The 18,138-nt window shown below is 30.1% G+C and overlaps 2 protein-coding genes across 3 annotated transcripts; both read left to right on the top strand.

Annotated features, from left to right (window-relative positions):
• The first annotated feature begins 2,442 nt into the window (after window positions 1-2,442).
• LOC111415796 (inositol-tetrakisphosphate 1-kinase-like) lies at window positions 2,443-8,314 on the top strand. The gene is made up of 4 exons (XM_023047662.2): window positions 2,443-2,899; window positions 2,959-3,057; window positions 3,507-4,185; window positions 7,388-8,314. The coding sequence occupies exons 1-4, from the start codon at window positions 2,783-2,785 to the stop codon at window positions 7,450-7,452; spliced, it is 960 nt and encodes a 319-aa protein (XP_022903430.1). The 5' UTR covers window positions 2,443-2,782; the 3' UTR covers window positions 7,453-8,314.
• A 73-nt stretch (window positions 8,315-8,387) lies between these two features.
• On the top strand, window positions 8,388-16,661 carry LOC111415798 (coronin pod1). Of its 2 annotated transcripts, none has more exons than XM_023047666.2 (10): window positions 8,388-8,474; window positions 8,534-9,657; window positions 9,709-9,853; window positions 9,907-9,993; window positions 13,539-14,037; window positions 14,093-14,206; window positions 14,256-15,193; window positions 15,244-15,379; window positions 15,437-15,570; window positions 15,623-16,661. In XM_023047666.2, exons 2-10 carry the CDS (start codon window positions 8,600-8,602, stop codon window positions 15,713-15,715), a joined length of 3,204 nt encoding a protein of 1,067 aa, XP_022903434.2. In that variant the 5' UTR covers window positions 8,388-8,474; window positions 8,534-8,599; the 3' UTR covers window positions 15,716-16,661. The 2 variants fall into 2 exon arrangements, with proteins under 2 accessions (XP_022903434.2, XP_022903433.2); XM_023047665.2 differs by having other exon boundaries at window positions 9,907-10,317.
• Window positions 16,662-18,138: the final 1,477 nt, after the last annotated feature.

The following is an 18,138-nucleotide window of genomic DNA, read 5'->3' as shown; positions in this document are numbered from 1 at the left end:
TAACTAAAGTTCTTTGCTGAACTGTATTCAGTTCAACTAATCATACTTAAAAAGTTAAAAGTTAAATTGCGATGCATAGTTTTGAGGGATCCAAATTGGGGGTTGGGTTGTGTGCGAGCAAAACGAGGCTGAAAGTTTGTGAACGCGTTCAACTAACATAAACTCTGGTTTAAAGCCGCTCGTCTATTTATTTAGGGGGCGAATTTTAATGATGATTGCGGCTACTGTCCAAGCTTCCCTCACCAACGGTAAAATTTGCAGTACCATTAAAAAGGGCACGCGTTTTAACCGTTTCACTGCGTCCAATCGTCTGGATAAGCTTCAGGTTTATGACGTTTGCTAAAAAACAAGCGCCAACAGGTAGAAAGTTACAAAAAAAAATTTGCTGATTTACTATTCACATAAAAAGTTAAAAAAAGGAACCATCTCTTTTTTTAAGCTTATCTCTAAAAGCGGTTGCAATAAATCCTAAAAAAATAGATAAGCTTTATGGATTTTTTATCAACGTTAAAAAAGATTAAATCCAATCGCAAATCAAATCACCAAAAGCACCAAAATCTATTAGATTAATTGCCTTAGTTAGAAATTCCGTTTAATCAAGTTATGCCAAAAACATTATTAGCTGCTATTAAAGGACAACTGTTGGCTTCAACATTTACAAGTTTTGATCTTAACATCTTCTCATCATACTAAATTCACTTTATTCTCGTTTCATTCTAATTATATTTAATATCTTAGCACGTTCGTAACTTGTAACTACTAAGTACTTTGAAACTTAACTTTAGCTTAACCTTAAGCTCTCGACGGTTTCAAACCGAAGGAGAGAAGGAACACCGCCTAGTTCGCTACGCAACAATTACTTAAACCTTGGAAGTACCGGAGCCATTTCCGAAATGGAAACCGTCCGGGCACTTTATCACTTTTAATAATGAAACCGAAACTTCGCAGGTGAACGTTAGAAAAGAAGTAAAACAAGCTGAAGAGATTTACCGCTGCTTTTACATAAACTGTGAAATTCTTGGTGTATTTGTCTTGTTACAGAATTGACGAGATGCGATGATGAACAAATAAAATTGTTAAAGATATTAATTAAAATTATTAATTTTTAAATTTAAAATATGCTATTTGGGTTGCATATTTAATTAATCACAAATTTAATTCACATTTAATAATTTATTTTTATTAAGTTAATTTATTAATATGATGTATTTAATGCTTTATAATTAAAGAAGTTTTATGTTTTTAATTAAAAACGCTTTTTAAAATTGTCGATTAAGAAAAATGAGTCATTTGGGTTGCCTATATCAAAAATTAAAATTATTTTAATAAAATTATTATTTATTTCTAATGGGCAAAATTAAATTAAATTTTGTAATTTAACTTTATATTTAAAATCAGAAATAATTAATTTAATTTTATTGATTTTAATTAATCACAAATTTAATTCACATTTAACAATTTATTTTTATTAAGTTAATTTATTAACAAATTAATATGATTAATATAATTTAATATGATGTATTTAATGCGTTATAATTAAAGAAGTTTTATATTTTTAATTAAAAACGTTTTTGAATGTCGATTATGAAAAATGAGTCATTTGGGTTGCCTATATCAAAAATTAAAAAATGTTTAATAAAATTATTATTTATTTCTAATGTGCAAAATTAAATTAATTATATTTTGTAATTTAATCTTATATTTAAAATCAGAAATAATTAATTTAATTTTATTGATTTTAATTAATCACAAATTTAATTCACATTTAACAATTTATTTTTATTAGGTTAATTTATTAACAAATTAATATGATTAATATGGTTTAATATGATGTATTTAATGCGTTATAATTAAAGAAGTTTTATGTTTATAATTAAAAACGCTTTTTAATATTATCGATTAAGAAAAATGAGTCATTTGGGTTGCCTATATCAAAAAATTAAAAATTTTTAATAAAATTATTATTTAGTTATTATTTATTTCTACTCTGCAAAGTTAAGTTGTTTATATTTTGTAATTTAATCTTATATTTAAAAACAAAAATAATTAATTTAATTTTTATCTTTTTTAGCGCAAGATTTGCAAAACCTCGATACAAAATTAAAATTAACACAAGCAATATATTTTCATTAATAAAAGAAATATTGTGCTTCTATTAATTAATTAATTAATTTTATTAACTTGCATAAATATATTAATCCCTAATTTATATTAAATTAAAAATTTTTAAAATTTTATTTCCGCCATCTATTGGGTTATAGTGTAACTACAAATAAAATTCAAAAATTTAAATTTACTATTTGATTTATTTATTTAATATGCAATTCATGTTCAATATTGATTTAATTTTTTTTTATTTATAAATAAGTAGTAAATACACAATTTTGGTCATAAGATCATCGAAAAATCTGTAATGTCAAAAGATGTCGCTATAATAATAGAAAACTTTGAGGTTAGAATTTTTATTCAACCTATATACAGTATTTTTGATAAACGAATTCGGTTACGATTTGAGTTCGTGGTTATTATTAAAATAGAATTTGATGACATCGATAACACATTTCTCGTTATCCAGCTTTAATCATGCGGTATCGTTGAATAACTGTTAACGGTCATTTTTTTTGAGGTTAGTTAACCTTGCAATAAAATCAACAAAACCAACATCATTAGCAACAACAAGAAAGAAAACAAGATTTAAGCATATTAATAAGAGTCGTAATGTTTATTTTAAACGTGTACGAGCCTTGATGTTTATAATTACATATATTCCACTGGGATTTATATGGAAATGGATGGAAACAATAGGATTGCTTATTGGATGTCCGATAAAAAGTTGCAGAAAATTAACAGGAAGGAATTTCAAAAGTCTTGTTTAAAATATAACTTTGAAATATATGAGGTGAGATTTATTAAATTTTTTTAATAAAACATATTAATATTTTTGTGTGATTCTTTTAGTTAGATTTAAATAAGAGTCTGGATTCACAGGGACCTTTTGCAGTATTCCTACATAAACTGACAGATATTATAGCTTTAGAAGTTCAAAATGATCCAAAGGTAACGTTTTATTAAATTAAAATTGTTTCCAATATCATAATCACAATGAAAATAAAGATAAGAGCCAAAAAAGAGTCCTTGCTTATAATCGTTTATGTTTCAACACTTATCACTTTATATATAATCCTTTTTATAAATAAAAAAATTGATTTTGATTACAGACTGTAAAAGTCCCATTAATAATTAAGAAAAATGATAGGCAAGAATACATACATCTCAAAATCTCATCTGTGATTTGAAGCCTGCCTTTAATTCTACCTTTAATCATATAAATATTATTACTAAAATGTCTACAAGATAACTTTTTTATTAAAAAAGTTAGAATTTTGTTTAAAAGTGTTATAAAAGAATTTTTTTTGTGAATGTATTATACACATATAAAGATAAGATTAGAAAATATTTATTCTCTCTATATTTATTTAGAGCTGAATGAGTAATATTTGTTTCAGAGTAAATTATTAATCAAGAAAATTGAAGATTACATTGAAAAACACCCCAATCTAATAGTAATAGATCCAATACCAAAAGTACGTCAACTTTTAAGCAGATACAACTCATACAGTATAATAAAATCAACAAATTTATCTAAATACGGAATTTTTACGCCAAATTTTTGTGAAATTACAATAAACGATGCGGATAAAGTCACAAAACAATTAAAAAACTCCGAAGTTACTTATCCATTTATTTGTAAACCGATTCTTGGGCATGGTTCAAAACAAGCCCATCTAATGTCAATTATTTTCAATGAAGACCACCTGGCCGATTGCAGAATTCCTTGCGTCGCTCAATCGTTCGTTAATCACAACGCCGTTCTTTATAAAGTATTTGTTGTTGGTTCGAAATTTCATATTGTTGAAAGACCGTCGTTGAAAAATTTTTATGAATCCGACCGTGAAACCGTTTACTTCGATAGTTGCGATATTTCGAGCGCCAAAGCTCAAAGTTGCTTGTCAATACTCGACCCGGAAGATGAAAATGTTATTAGAAGAGAGCCGAATTTGTTGATTATACAGAAAATGGCTGAAATAGTTAGGAAAAATTTCGAAATGGATTTATTGGGGATTGATGTTGTTATTGAAAATACCACTGGAAGGTATGCTATTATTGATGTCAACGCTTATCCTGGTAAGTTAATAAATAAATAAAATTGTTTAAGAGGTAACACCACTGTAAAAATATAAAATAAAGCACTTCTTTGCGATTTTGGAGTTTAGGAGAATATACTATTATTCTTAAGCATGCATTGAAGAGCACAAAAAAATTTTATAATACAGAAATAATACAAAATGGCAAAAATATCAATGTACATGAGTATAGCTACAGAAATAGATAGGGGATTTTGAAAATATTAGTTTTTGATCGATTTGTGAGCAACAAAAGTTGAATAATTTGTTAATAAAAAATTCAGAAATCAACTTATCGAAAATCCCCGAAGTACTTCCCTGTAGGATGTAATTTTAAATATGTGGTAAAAAGTTGAAATCGGTTGAATGAAAATTGTTCAACTTAAAATACTGCGCGCTATTTTAAAAAATCGTGTTTCAAGAAAAACGTATTTAATGTTTTGACATGAGTTTTGGTTATAAAAAATTAACTGCATATAATTTTTTACCATTAATCTGCTATACCACGACTATAAAGCTGCCCTTTTCTGAATTTTATCCGCTTTGCATTGGCTTCAAGGCATATTAATCTCCAACGTTCTCATAATTCTCAATTTGTCATACAGTCGTTAAAATTGCACACAGCAATATCAAGAAGAAGAGCAAAGAGTCAAGTAAAGCAGAGAGTAAAGCGGCGAAAACAAATGACCGTAAGCAAGTGTGAGGATGCATGGTCAGGCGCTGAGCAGTGAGCCATAGTACTGTTAATATCGAGGCAGATTCATTTTCGTCGCTCTCATCGCAGCTAACCAAAGAAACATCTTCATAAAAAACATCCTCATCATCATATAAATTATGACTTGCTCAATAAGTTATGGGAAGCTGTTGCAGCAGAAGACCATGATATTGGAAAAACATTGTGACAGATAAAGCAAACTAAACTGCTGGAAAATCAGTACTCTAAACCAAAAGATGATGATCAAAGCTTTTTCGATAATTTACTCAATAACATAAACTACCACAACTTTATATGATCTGAGCTACAAAAATGAAAGTCAGCAACAGCCTCTCCTGATAGCATTTTGCAAGAGTTATTATCACATTTAAGTAATGTCACAGATGATATTAGACAGTCTCATTATTGATATTTTCATGGTTCAATGGGTTGATGATTGAGGTTGGTTCATTTTTTGGTTATTTTATGATGTATTTTACCCAAAATATAATCAATCGTTGAAGAGTTCTTGCGAAAATATGAATGAAAAGTCGCTATGATCAAAACCGCTTGAATATGAGGTTGGAGCTAATATCCAAACAGTAGAATTGAAGCTCTCATTGCTGTTTTGAAGTAGTAACTTGTATTCTGGTAGTAACTTCACATTACTACCAGAATACAAAATATTGTTGGTAGAAGACTAGATATTGCTGCAAAGGACTAGATATTGCTGGCAGAAGACTAAGTATTACAAATGAAGCACATCCTTCTTACAGAAGACTTTACACTACTACCAGAAGACGAAATACTGTTGTTAGAAGACTAGATATTGCTGCAGAAGACTAAGTATTACTAATGAAGGACTAGATGTTGCAAACAGAAGACTTAACACTACTACCAGAAGACGAAATAGTGTTGGTAGAAGACTAGATATTGCTGCAAAAGACGAGATATTGTTGGCAGAAGACTAAGTATTGCTAGTGAAAGACTAGATATTGCAAATGAAGCACGTCTTTCTTACAGAAGACTACACACTACTACTAAAAAACCAAACACTGTTAGCAGAAGACTTAATTTTACTGTCAGAAGACCAAATTATGTTGTCAGAAGACTAGATTTTTCCAATGGTATAAATCCCGTTTAAATTTTTGTCCAATACTTGTTAAAATTGCATCCCTCGCTTCCCCATTCTTTAGAATTAGTATTCCAAAGAACTGAATTTTCTTCATACACTTCAATTAATTGAAATATGTCTTCTTGGGACTCTTTTCTTTTAGGCGTCATTTTTAAACGTGTTTTATTGAGAAAACTCGCAGCAAAATTCGAACCATGTTCGTTTTTTAACAGTTACTCTCACGATAGATAAATTGTGCGTGTCCACTTGAGTCAAGTCTCAACCTGTTCACTCTCCGAAAGTTGGTGAGGAGTCTTTGATAGTTACTCTCAGATGCGTGTCCACCAGAAAAAATATTCTCGATAGCTTCTCTCGAGAGCATTTCTCGCAAGTGGACACCTAGCTTAAGACCATCTTAGACTATAATCATACAATTACCCAATTTCAAGAAAGAGAGGGAAAAAGTTTTACATGAACATCTTCTTTCATTTATTGGATCAAACTATTTGGAATTGTCGTATGCTTTATAGAAAAAAAGGCAGCAAATTACATGCATAGTTTCGATTAGATCTGGCAGAGGCACTAATTGAACAAAATAAAGTTGAAACTGCATCAACAAGTTCAGCGAGAGGACGGCCAAGAACAACATCAAATCCACTGTAGACTGTAGCTGACGGATTTTGTGCCCCAACGAAAAATAAACAAAATGCAAGCAGAAGATGTATTGTTTGCTGTTCTAAAAAGGATGAATGAGGGAAGAAAGTCAGGAAAGAAACAAGATATTGCTGTAAGGTACATGATGTTGGATAGAGAATTTAGTCAAAGAAAATAAAATGGTGAAGAACCTAAGGCCATCTTAGATTATAATCATACAATTACCCAATTTCAAGAAAGAGAGGGAAAAAGTATTACATGAAGATCTTCCTTCATTTATTGGATCAAACTGTTTGGAACTGTCATGAAAAAATGGAGGCAGCAAATTACTTGCACAGTTTAGATTAGATCTGGCAGAGGCACTAATTGAACAAAATAAAATTGAAACTGCATCAACCAGTTTAGCGAGAGGACGGCCAGGAACAACAGTGCAACTTACGGATTTTCACGGATATTGTGCCTCCAACGAAAAATAAACAAAATGCAAACAGAAGAGGTGTTATTTGCTGTTCTGAAAAGGACGAAAGAAAGGAAGAAATTTTCTTTTGGGAAGAAAGTCAGGAAAGAAACAAGATACTGCTGTAAGGAATGTGATGTTGGACTTTGTGTAATTACATGTTTCAAAATGTATGATATGCAGAAATATTTTTAATACTTTATACTTTTTATTATTATATTTTTTTTAATTCTACCTTGGTGTTACCCCTTAAATATTAAATTTTTAACGTAACTTTGTTTCAGGATACGATGGTTTCCCAAATTTCTTCGACGTCTTATTAGAATGCATTTCAAGTAAAATATTGTAAAAATAAGTTCTTAACAAGAAAAATCTAAAAGTGTAGGTTAAAAAAAGTATTTTGTATTACTTATTTTTTTAATTTTGTCTTGTTTTTACTTGCTACACATTATCAATAGCATCATTTATTATAAACGTTTATGGTAGCTATAAGTTTCATTTCCAGCTCGCATTTATATTTAATTATGTACTAATTTTTCAGGGCAGTATCTATATATAACTATCTGAATTTTGCTCGTTCCTACACATTTCTAGTCATAGGTACATATACCGGGAGATAAAAGCGAATACCATTTAAAGGTTTCTTAAACCTTTATTAATCTTCTTTTTCTTAACTATTATTAATAATTCATCTTTTTTGTAAGTTCCCTTTTTACATTTTATGTAAATACGAATCAAATGCGTATTTTGATACAATAATTAAAAAGAAATGTATGTATATAATTATAAACGATATGAATAATACCGTAGGGAAGTTTGTTAATTTTTAAATATTTACGTATTATACAAATTGTTTCTTTTTTCTATGAGGTTTTTTATATATAACTCGTTAAAAGTAAGTACAAATCGTTATTGGGATCGGAGCTAAAAATCTGTTCTAGTCGTAGGATCAAGCAAAAGGGCGAAGAAACAATGAACATCACATCTTTATTTTCATATTTTTGTATAAATTGGATCTTGTACGACCTCATAAGCGTTGTTATTCTAATTAAACTAGTCCATAAGTGATTTTATGGATTTACAACATGCTATTCCATACAAATCAATTCCTATGTACTTACTTAGGTTTACGCGATTGTATATTTAGGATGATAATAATAGAAGATTTTGTACTTTCATATAGTATTAACAATAAAAATTATTAAAACATTTTTTAAAAATTTTTTCAAATCATAGTAACTTTTAGTTTTTACTGTTGGTATCAATTGACAACTAGGCGTCAATTTGACGTATACAAATCTGTTAGTGATTGTCAGAAAAGGGCGTTTTTTGTGTTTACATCCTTACTCATCGTTTTATGCGCTTAAAAAGGTAACGAAAACTATTTTTTTCGCTTTAAAACCCGTCGAAATCAAAAAAAAATATTCCAGGTGATTTTTTACGAAAAATATCGATACTTTTCGCCGAACAGGAAGTTGATGTAGACTTACCCAAAAATGGCTTGGAGATTCAAAGCGTCTAAATACAAAAATGCGGCTCCGATCGTGCCGAAAATGGAAAATACCGTGCGGGATATCTGTATTGGATCGTATCAAACGTATGGGAATAATATCGCGGCGTCTGGAAAGTTTATGGCTTTTAATTGGGATCATGCAGGGTCAAGTTTAGCGGTTTTACCTTTGGATGATAGTGGTAGGAAAAGTAAATTAATGCCTTTACTGCATGCACATACTGATACTGTCACGGATATGGATTTTTCGCCTTTTCATGATGGTTTATTGGCAACTGGCTCTCAAGATTGTTTGATTAAAATCTGGAACATTCCCGAAGGGGGATTACAAGAATCTTTAAGTAATCCTGAATGTGTTTTTTCTTATAAACAAAAAAGGGTGGAAACAGTTGGGTTCCATCCTATAGCTGAGTTTTTATTACATTCCACTTCTTATACAACCCTTAATTTATGGGATTTAATTTCTGAGAAAGAAATATTTTCTAACCAAGACCACATGGAGGTCATTCAATCAGTTAGTTGGAAACGTGATGGAACCCTTCTTGCTACCTCTTGCAAAGACAAACAAGTTCGAATTATCGACCCCAGAATTCAAAATTCTTGTGTACAAACCGGAAACGGACATCAAAGCATCAAAGACTCCCGCATAGTTTGGTTAGGAGAGACAGATAAAATCCTAACAACTGGATTTGACGCACAAAGATCACGACAAATCATGATTAGAGATGTAAGAAAATTTGGAACTCCTGAGAAATCACTCGAATTGGATTGTTCAACAGGAATTTTAATGCCACTATATGATTCTGACACAGGAATGTTGTTTTTGGCTGGAAAGGGTGACTCAACGATTGGTTATATGGAAGTCACTGATAAAGAGCCATATTTAGTTGAGGGAATAAGGCATTCAGGCGAACAAACTAAAGGAGCTTGTTTAGTTCCTAAAAGAGCTTTGAATGTTATGCAGGGAGAAGTTAATCGTATTATGCAATTAACTAGCACTTCTGTGATACCAATCATGTATCAAGTGCCTAGAAAAACATACAGGTAATGTTAAAATTAATTTTTTTAATTTTATTTATTTGTGTTCATTCATAGGGATTTCCATGGGGATTTGTACCCTGAAACAGCAGGTTACACAACAGAAATCATAGCAAGTGACTGGATGGAAGGAAAAAATATACCACTGCCAAAAATAAGTTTAGATCCAGCAAAAAAACCCAATGGAGATAATCCCATTGTTGTAGGTTATTTAAAAATAATTTTTTTCAATAATTAAGTCTAATTTTTGTTTAGGTACATAAAGGTTCATTATCAGATCTTCGAGAACTAGTTAAGAATCGACCAAAAATTCAGCAAAAACCACCACCTCCAGCGGAAAAGGTAAAAATAGATAACATAAAGCCTCCTCTTATACAACCTCAGGTAACGGAACAACCGGAACTTTCTAAGCCGACGGTTCCGGAAGCGGAACCTTCGCCTCCTCCGTGCGATGAAAGTCCCACGAAAGGTATGCAAGATGCGGTGGTGACGAAAGATGTGGTTCCCCCGAAACCGCTACCGCGTACTTCTCGGGCGGGGTCTGTTTGTGACAGTCCTGATGATGCTATCAGCGCTTCAAAACCGATCGCTAGGCCTAGAACTAACAGTTGTGCCCCAGTAATCACCTCCGTTAATCCTAAAGTGCCCATCGCTGGTGGCTATAAGGTGCCTAATGTGTGAATTTGTAATAAAAAAATATGCAATTGGTTGTTTTCCTTTTTTGGTACGGTAAAATCTCGATATAACGGACTTGGACTTCTTTAAAATGGAATTCGGATATCAAGCAATCCTCTAATATTTGTTCTATTCCATGTTTATAGATAAATTCGATATTCCCTGAATAATCTATAGGATGTATAATTCAAGGACACTAGAACTAAAAATATTGGGGTTTAGCCGCCTTTAAATTAAATTTAACATATCATTACCATTAAAAATACAGATGATATGATTTTTTTAAAACCAAGATGATTTTTCTTCAACAATTTTTTTCTTGATATTTTATTAATACTACCATATAGTTTTTATATCATGTCATAAACTAGAATCTTTAAGCTTCAATTTAACATATATATCATATCCTGACCATTAAAAATACAGATGATATAATTCTTTTTAAAACAAGATGTTATTTTGTATTTGCAAATTTGGCAGTTTCTTCAACAGTTTTTTTCTGGGTATTTTATTAATATTATCATATATTTTTTATATCATATCATAAATTGGAATCTTTAAGCTTCAATTTAACATATATATCATATCATGACCATTAAAAATACAAATGATATGATTTTTTGAAAATTTGATGATATTTTGTATTTGCAAATTTGGTAGTTTCTTCTTCAACAATTTTTTTCTGGGTATTTTATTAATACTATCATATATTTTTTATATCATATCATACACTGGAATCTTTAAGCTTCAATTTAACATATATATCATATCATTACCATTAAAAATACAGATGATATGATTTTTTTAAAAACAGAATGTTATTTTATATTTGTAAATTTGATAGTTTCTTCTTTAATATTTTTTTTTCTGGATATCTTATTAATACTATCATATAGTTTCTATATCATATCATAAACTAGAATCTTTAAACTTCAATTTAACATATATATCATATCATGACCATTAAAAATACAAATGATATGATTTTTTGAAAATTTGATGATATTTTGTATGTGCAAATTTGGTAGTTTCCTCTTCAACCAATTTTTTCTGGGTATTTTATTAATACTATCATATATTTTTTATATCATATCATAAACTAGAATCTTTAAACTTTAATTTAGCATATATATCATATCATGACCATTTAAAATACAAATGACATAATTTTTCTGAAAATTAGTTGTTATTTTGTTTTTGCAAATTTGGCAGTTTCTTCTGTAACAATTTTTTCAGGGCATTTTATTAATACTATCATATATTTTTTATATCATATTATAAACTAGAATCTTTAAGCTTCAATTTAACATATATATCACATCATTACCCTTAAAAATACAGATGATATGATTTTTTTAAAAAGATTGTTATTTTAAATCTACAAATTTAACAGTTTCTTCTTTAATGTTCTTTTTCTGGATATTTTATTAATACTATCATATAGTTTTTATAGCATATCATAAACTAGAATCTTTAAGCTTCAATTTAACATATATATCATATCATGACCATTAAAAATACAAATGATATGATTTTTTGAAAATTTGATGTTATTTTGTATTTGCAAATTTGGCACATTTTGTTCTTCAACAATTTTTGTCTAGGTATTTTATTAATACTATCATATATTTTTGTATCATATCATAAACTAAAATCTTTAAGCTTCAATTTAAGATATATATCATATCATCCCGTTAAATATACAGATGATATGATTTTTTTAAAAACATTATTTTATATTTGGAAATTTGACAGTTTCTTTAATATTTTTTTCTGGATAGTTTCCTAATACTATCATATAGTTTTTATATCATATCATAATCTAGAATCTTTAAGTTTCAATTTAACATATATATCATATCATGACTATTAAAAATACAAATGATATGGTTTTTTGAAAATTTGATGTTATTTTGTATTTGCAAATTTGGCAGTTTCTTCTTCAACAATTTTTGTCTAGGTATTTTATTAATACTATCTCATATTTTTTATATCATATCATAAACTAGAATCTTTAAGCTTCAATTTAAGATATACATCACATCATTACCATTAAAAATACAGATGATATGATTTTTTTAAAGACAAGATATATTTTATATTTGCAAATTTGACAGTTTCTTCTTTAATTTTTTTTTTCTGGTTATTAATACTATCATATAGTTTTTATATCATATCATAAACTGGAATCTTTAAGCTTCAATTTAACATATATATCATATCATGACCATTAAATATACAAATGATACGATTTTTTGAAAATTTGTTGTTATTTTGTATTTCCAAATTTGGCAGTTTCTTCTACAACAATTTTTTTCCGGGTATTTTATTAATACTATCATATATGTTTGATATCATATCATTATCATTCAAAATACAGATGATATGATTTTTTTAAAAACATTAGGTATGTTATGACTTTAAGCAGGCTGGAATACCACACTATTACGGAATGGAATGGAACGAACCCGAACGGAATGGAAATTTTGAATCTCCGCACATTAGCGCGGAATTCCATGGAATATTGTAAGGGTTCACTAAACTAAAGACCGCTTTAAATTACCCTATATGTTGAAGAAGAAGATTTATATGGATAATCGCTTAGACCAAATTTCTAGGTTCACGATTTCTGGTCCTGTTTCTGCGCATTGCTGTCTTCATAGAGCATGCGAAAAATGTTTCATTATTGCCATATTGCACAGCATTAGACATTGTACAGCTTTAGATTGTTGTATTTTCTAGAACTAAAACTAGAACTAACTCCAGAACTAGAAACATTCGGGTTTAGCCATACGTCTCTTAAGACGGCTAAACCCGAATGATTCTAGTTCTAGATCTAATATTATTTCTAGTTTTAATTGTTATTCAGCGCTGACGTCACGAACGGGCCTTCGAGCTGTGCACCCGGGATATAGCAGTCTTCTTCAATTTTACCGTGCTGGGTATAAATATAAAGTAGACTAAACGTAATGATTCGGATAACTATCGGAATTTGTGTGCATTAAAATGATTCATGACACTCCCTTCCCTGTATTAATCCGTTATAACGAGGTTTTACTGTAATTGATTTTTTTTTGTAGATTTAATTTTTTTTTTTAGGTTTTATTTTTGTAGCTTATTTTATTTTTGAATGTTTTATTATTATATTTTAATTGCATGAATTGTTTTTGTGTCTAAAATATTTCTTAATATTTCCAACACTTATTTTTCAGCCAAGATTGGGTCCGAAACCGTTTACGCCATCAAAATCTTTTGAGTCAACAACATTTGAAAGATCTTTCTCTGTTCCCTCTTCTCAACCTTTCAACTCTCAAAGTAATGGGGTTCATGAAAAAGAAGAACAGCCACAAGGAGATTCTGAGCAAGTGACACAAGAAACTGTTAAAGAGGACAAAGAAACGGAACAAATCGATGAAGGGGAAAAATCTCCAGATGTTAAAGGCGAAGAAGATGATGAAGTGAATGAACCCAGTAATAATTTTGAAAGAGATTCGCTTCATAGAACGAGTATCGCTGAAAGAAGGAGGATGTATGAGAATAGATCGCAATCTGTGCAAGAAGAAGTGAGCGAAAAAGGGGATTTTTCTCCCGCTCAGTTAAAAAGGAAAAATAAGATTAATGAAGATGGTAAACTAGAAAAACCGGATTTGGGGAAGAAAATTGATAATGGGGTTAGTACGCCTACTCCAAAGAGGACTTCAACAGTCTTTGGTAAATTTTTAATCATCATTGGGTTTACAAAATTAATCGTTTGATTTTGTTAAAGGGCGCGTTTCGAAATTTCGACATTTAAAAGGAACACCAGCTCATAAATCTTTTCATATTGAGAATATCAGAAATATTAGTCGGCAAATTTCGGGAGAATGTGATGGATTTGCTGGTAAGATATTAATTTTTATTAATTTATTTTAGTACAATTTTTTGTTTAGTTAATCCGGATAGAGTAGCAGTTCCATTAAGTGGTCCAGGTGGAAAAATAGCGATTTTCGAACTATCAAAAACCGGCCGTCTTCCGGATGGGGTAATCCCCGCTTTAGTAAATGGAAATCCGATTATGGATTTCACTTGGGATCCTTTTGACAATCAAAGACTTGCAGTGGCATGCGACGATGGTACTGTTCGTTTGTGGAGGATCCCTGAGACCGGATTACAAGAACCAACGAATGTTTTTGAGAAAGATGTTAATGCACACCCAGATAAAATTTATTGGTTAAAATTCCATCCGACGGCTCAAGATGTTTTAGCGACTGGATCTTATGATATGACGGTTAAAATTTGGGATTTGAATACTTTGGAGGAAAAGATTTTATTGAAAGGACATTCAGAACAAATTTTTAGTTTTGCATGGTCGCCAAACGGATCAAATTGCGCTACGATGAGTAAAGATGGAAAAGTCAGAATTTATCAACCAAGAAATTCCGAAAATCCCATTAAGGAAGGTAAAGGACCCGTTGGGAGTCGAGGTGCGAGGGTAGTTTGGACTTTGGATGGAAATTATTTGGTTGTAACCGGTTTTGATAAAGTTTCCGAACGGCAAATAACAATTTTTAAATCACACGATTTAAACAACTCCTTAAATACGGTTGGTTTAGACGTTTCTCCCGCGATTCTTATCCCATTTTACGACGAGGATAGCTCCACTTTGTTCTTAACTGGAAAAGGTGACTTAACTGTTTATGCGTTTGAAATTACGGAGGAGTCCCCTTATATTTGCCCATTGAGTCATCATAGATGCAACAGTTTACATCAAGGATTAGCATTTTTGCCTAAACATAAATGCGATGTGGGCAATGTTGAATTTGCTAAGGCTTTTAGATTGACCAATAATTCCATTGAACCGGTTTCTTTTACAGTTCCAAGAATAAAAGTAAGTTATTTTAATTTTTATAGACGAAATTATTGGTTCGTTTGTTATAGACCGAATTATTCCAAGATGATCTTTTCCCACCAACAAGAGTAACCTGGGAACCAACAATGACTTCATCTGAATGGTTTTCAGGGAAAAATATTCCCAGTAAAAGGATTAGTTTGCGCCCTGAAGGAATGGGATTATGTATAACTTAAAACTCTTAAAAATCGTGTTATTTTTACTAAATAGAATTTGTTACAGTGTCTGAAACTCAAAATGCTTCTGAAAAAACCATCAATAAATCGGCGTCTCAACCCTTTATAGCTGATTTACAATACAGTCGGTTAACTGGTACTGTTGATATAATGTCTCAAACTAAAGCAAAACAAGAAGAGGTAATAAAAAATTTTATGTATAAAAATTAATTAATTCCTTTAAATTTTTTAGATTCAAAAAACTTTGAGTAATAAGTTGGAGATTAATCTCAAATTGGAACAAGATGATATGGAAGGGGTTGATGCAAAGGAATGGGACGAATAGTTCCACAAAAAAAAATTAATAAAAATAAAACGTAGTTAAGTAAACCTTTAATTTCTTACTATTGTTTGGTAAAAATTTTTGCCAATTTTTTTTTAACTGAAACATGACGATGTTGCTGCATTCCACAATTAATTTTTTTTAACTGAACTGAAGGATTAGTTTCCTAGCTTGTGATCACTCTCAATAAAATAACGTGCGATATTAGGCTATATACTGACAGTTTATTAGCTTTCGTTTTTTAAGAAATGCTAAAAACATGCAATAAAAAATAAAATAGAAATCTTATTCACATTTTTTTTCTACTCTAGGATTAGTTTTTTTAACATATCCGCTTGGTTTTATAAACTTATTTCGTGAGTTTAACAAGAATGCTCTCAATTTTTATTTAATATTATTATATTTATATCAATATGTACGCAAGGAACCATTTTAAGTATAAAAACATATTTTCTAGTCTTATTCATATGTATCAAGATCTCGGAAATATACAATCAATTTTTTTAACATAATTATTTTATCGTATTAATAGGAATCTATTATCGTTTATGATTGTATTTTTTACTTTTATATTTTAGTGAATTTACTTTATCGGGCACTCAACATTCCGTAAGACTTTAATAGTGCCAAATTTTAAGCGCTTTGAAAATCAAGTCGTTCTTTTTCCGAAGCGCTTACGAAAACAAATTGCCTCTTTAAAAATAAAATTTTTAAAATAGAAATTTAAATAAAAAAGGTACAGTGCTCAGAGTCGCTCAAAATGTAATTGAACAAATAAAGTAAAAGAAAAGCAGGTTTAACGTGACATAATATCTAAGTCCGTATTTTATATAGGTATTTATATTACAATTTATTTTGTATTTATTATATTTTTACTGTGACTGTGTGTTTTGCAATTTTTTTAACAATTGTAATACTATTGATAAATAATAAAAACAAAGGATTTGAATTACTTTTATAATTCTTCGGTCCTTTCAAAATCCTTATAGACTTTAAAATGACTAGGAACTTTGTTACAAGTTTTAATGAAATTCCTTTATTAATTCCCAAATTAATTCCTAATGTTTTCCAGTTCGCAGAATTGTTTCAAAAACACCACAAAATGAGTAAACAGAATCCTTTTAAAAGTTCAAGGATAACATTTTGGAATATATTAGGATACCAAAAAAAATTTATGGAGGCTCAACACTTAAATTGAATTAACTCATTTTTGTTGCAGAAAATTTCTATAACTTTCAAGAATCGATCTACTACATAAATCCCATTATTGCATTATCTTTTGCTACATATATTTCAAGAGGAATGCCAACAGTTGATAAAAATTAAAATTTTTAATGTCCTAATTTTGCCTTTTAGTCCAAAGAGTTTTTCAAAGGTTTTTTTATGGTGTTGAAAAAGTTTTGGTCATATGGCATGAAAGATAGAAATTGGTGACACATTGAACCGTAATATACTTAGACAATGATAGTTCCGTAACTTCACTGTTTAACCCTTTCAGGACCGAGCAGGATTAAAAGCCATACCTCAGGGGTTCTGGTCCTGTGGCAAAATATGTCGCAGTTCAATAATATATTTCCCCATCTGCTGGCAATGATACGTGATCTGTCAGAAACGTTTCCTGTAAAGTCAGAACAGTTGTAGGAGCACTTGTAGATCTATTAACAACATTTGAAAGTTACGAATGTCTATGGCAGAGACATGGGCTGTTATGTCTGCTTTCTAACATTGTTCTGGAAAAGGTAATGCAGATCTTAGTATTCGTCGACGACATAGATATTATAGGGAGAACAGAAAATGAGGTGAAGGAGGCTTAAAGATATATTTTAGAAAGACCAAGTATATGACGGCAATGTCTGGCAGTGGAAACATACCAAAACATTTGGAAGTTGGGTATGAGAAGATAAAGACGGTTAGCAGTTTCGTATATTTGGGATCTTACCCAACAAATGCTTCCATGAGCTTAAAAACAACTTCACATCTAAGTTACCAAGAAAAATCAAATTATTCCTATACAAAACGTTAATACAACTAGTACTTACTTGGGTCGGGAACATGGGCCTTAGTACTAAAAGACTAAGAAGCGCTAAAGAGATTCGAGAGTAAAGTGCTTAGAAGTTAATAGTAATAACGCTGTAAGTTCAAGGTAACTTAACTTCAAGTTGTAACTTCTATATTGCGAACCAGAGATTACATTTATCAAAGTGCAAAGATTGAGATGAATTAGTCATGTTGGGATTGGGTTGGGTTGAGTTTGGGTGTGTAGAAAGTATAAGTGATTTCAGAAAGTTAATGAATTTTTTTCCATCACCACGACTACGGAAACTACAGAAATCTTCTATAATATCTTCTATAATAGTTCAAGCTCTTCCTATGATTCATCATCAACGATTAATTTGGACAGGCAAGACTATGATGATAAGCCGCAA

This window comes from Onthophagus taurus, chromosome 11 (genome assembly GCF_036711975.1).
Source record: "Onthophagus taurus isolate NC chromosome 11, IU_Otau_3.0, whole genome shotgun sequence".
NCBI classification, from domain to species: domain Eukaryota; kingdom Metazoa; phylum Arthropoda; class Insecta; order Coleoptera; family Scarabaeidae; genus Onthophagus; species Onthophagus taurus.
This window is presented reverse-complemented; position numbering and strand designations above follow the sequence as displayed.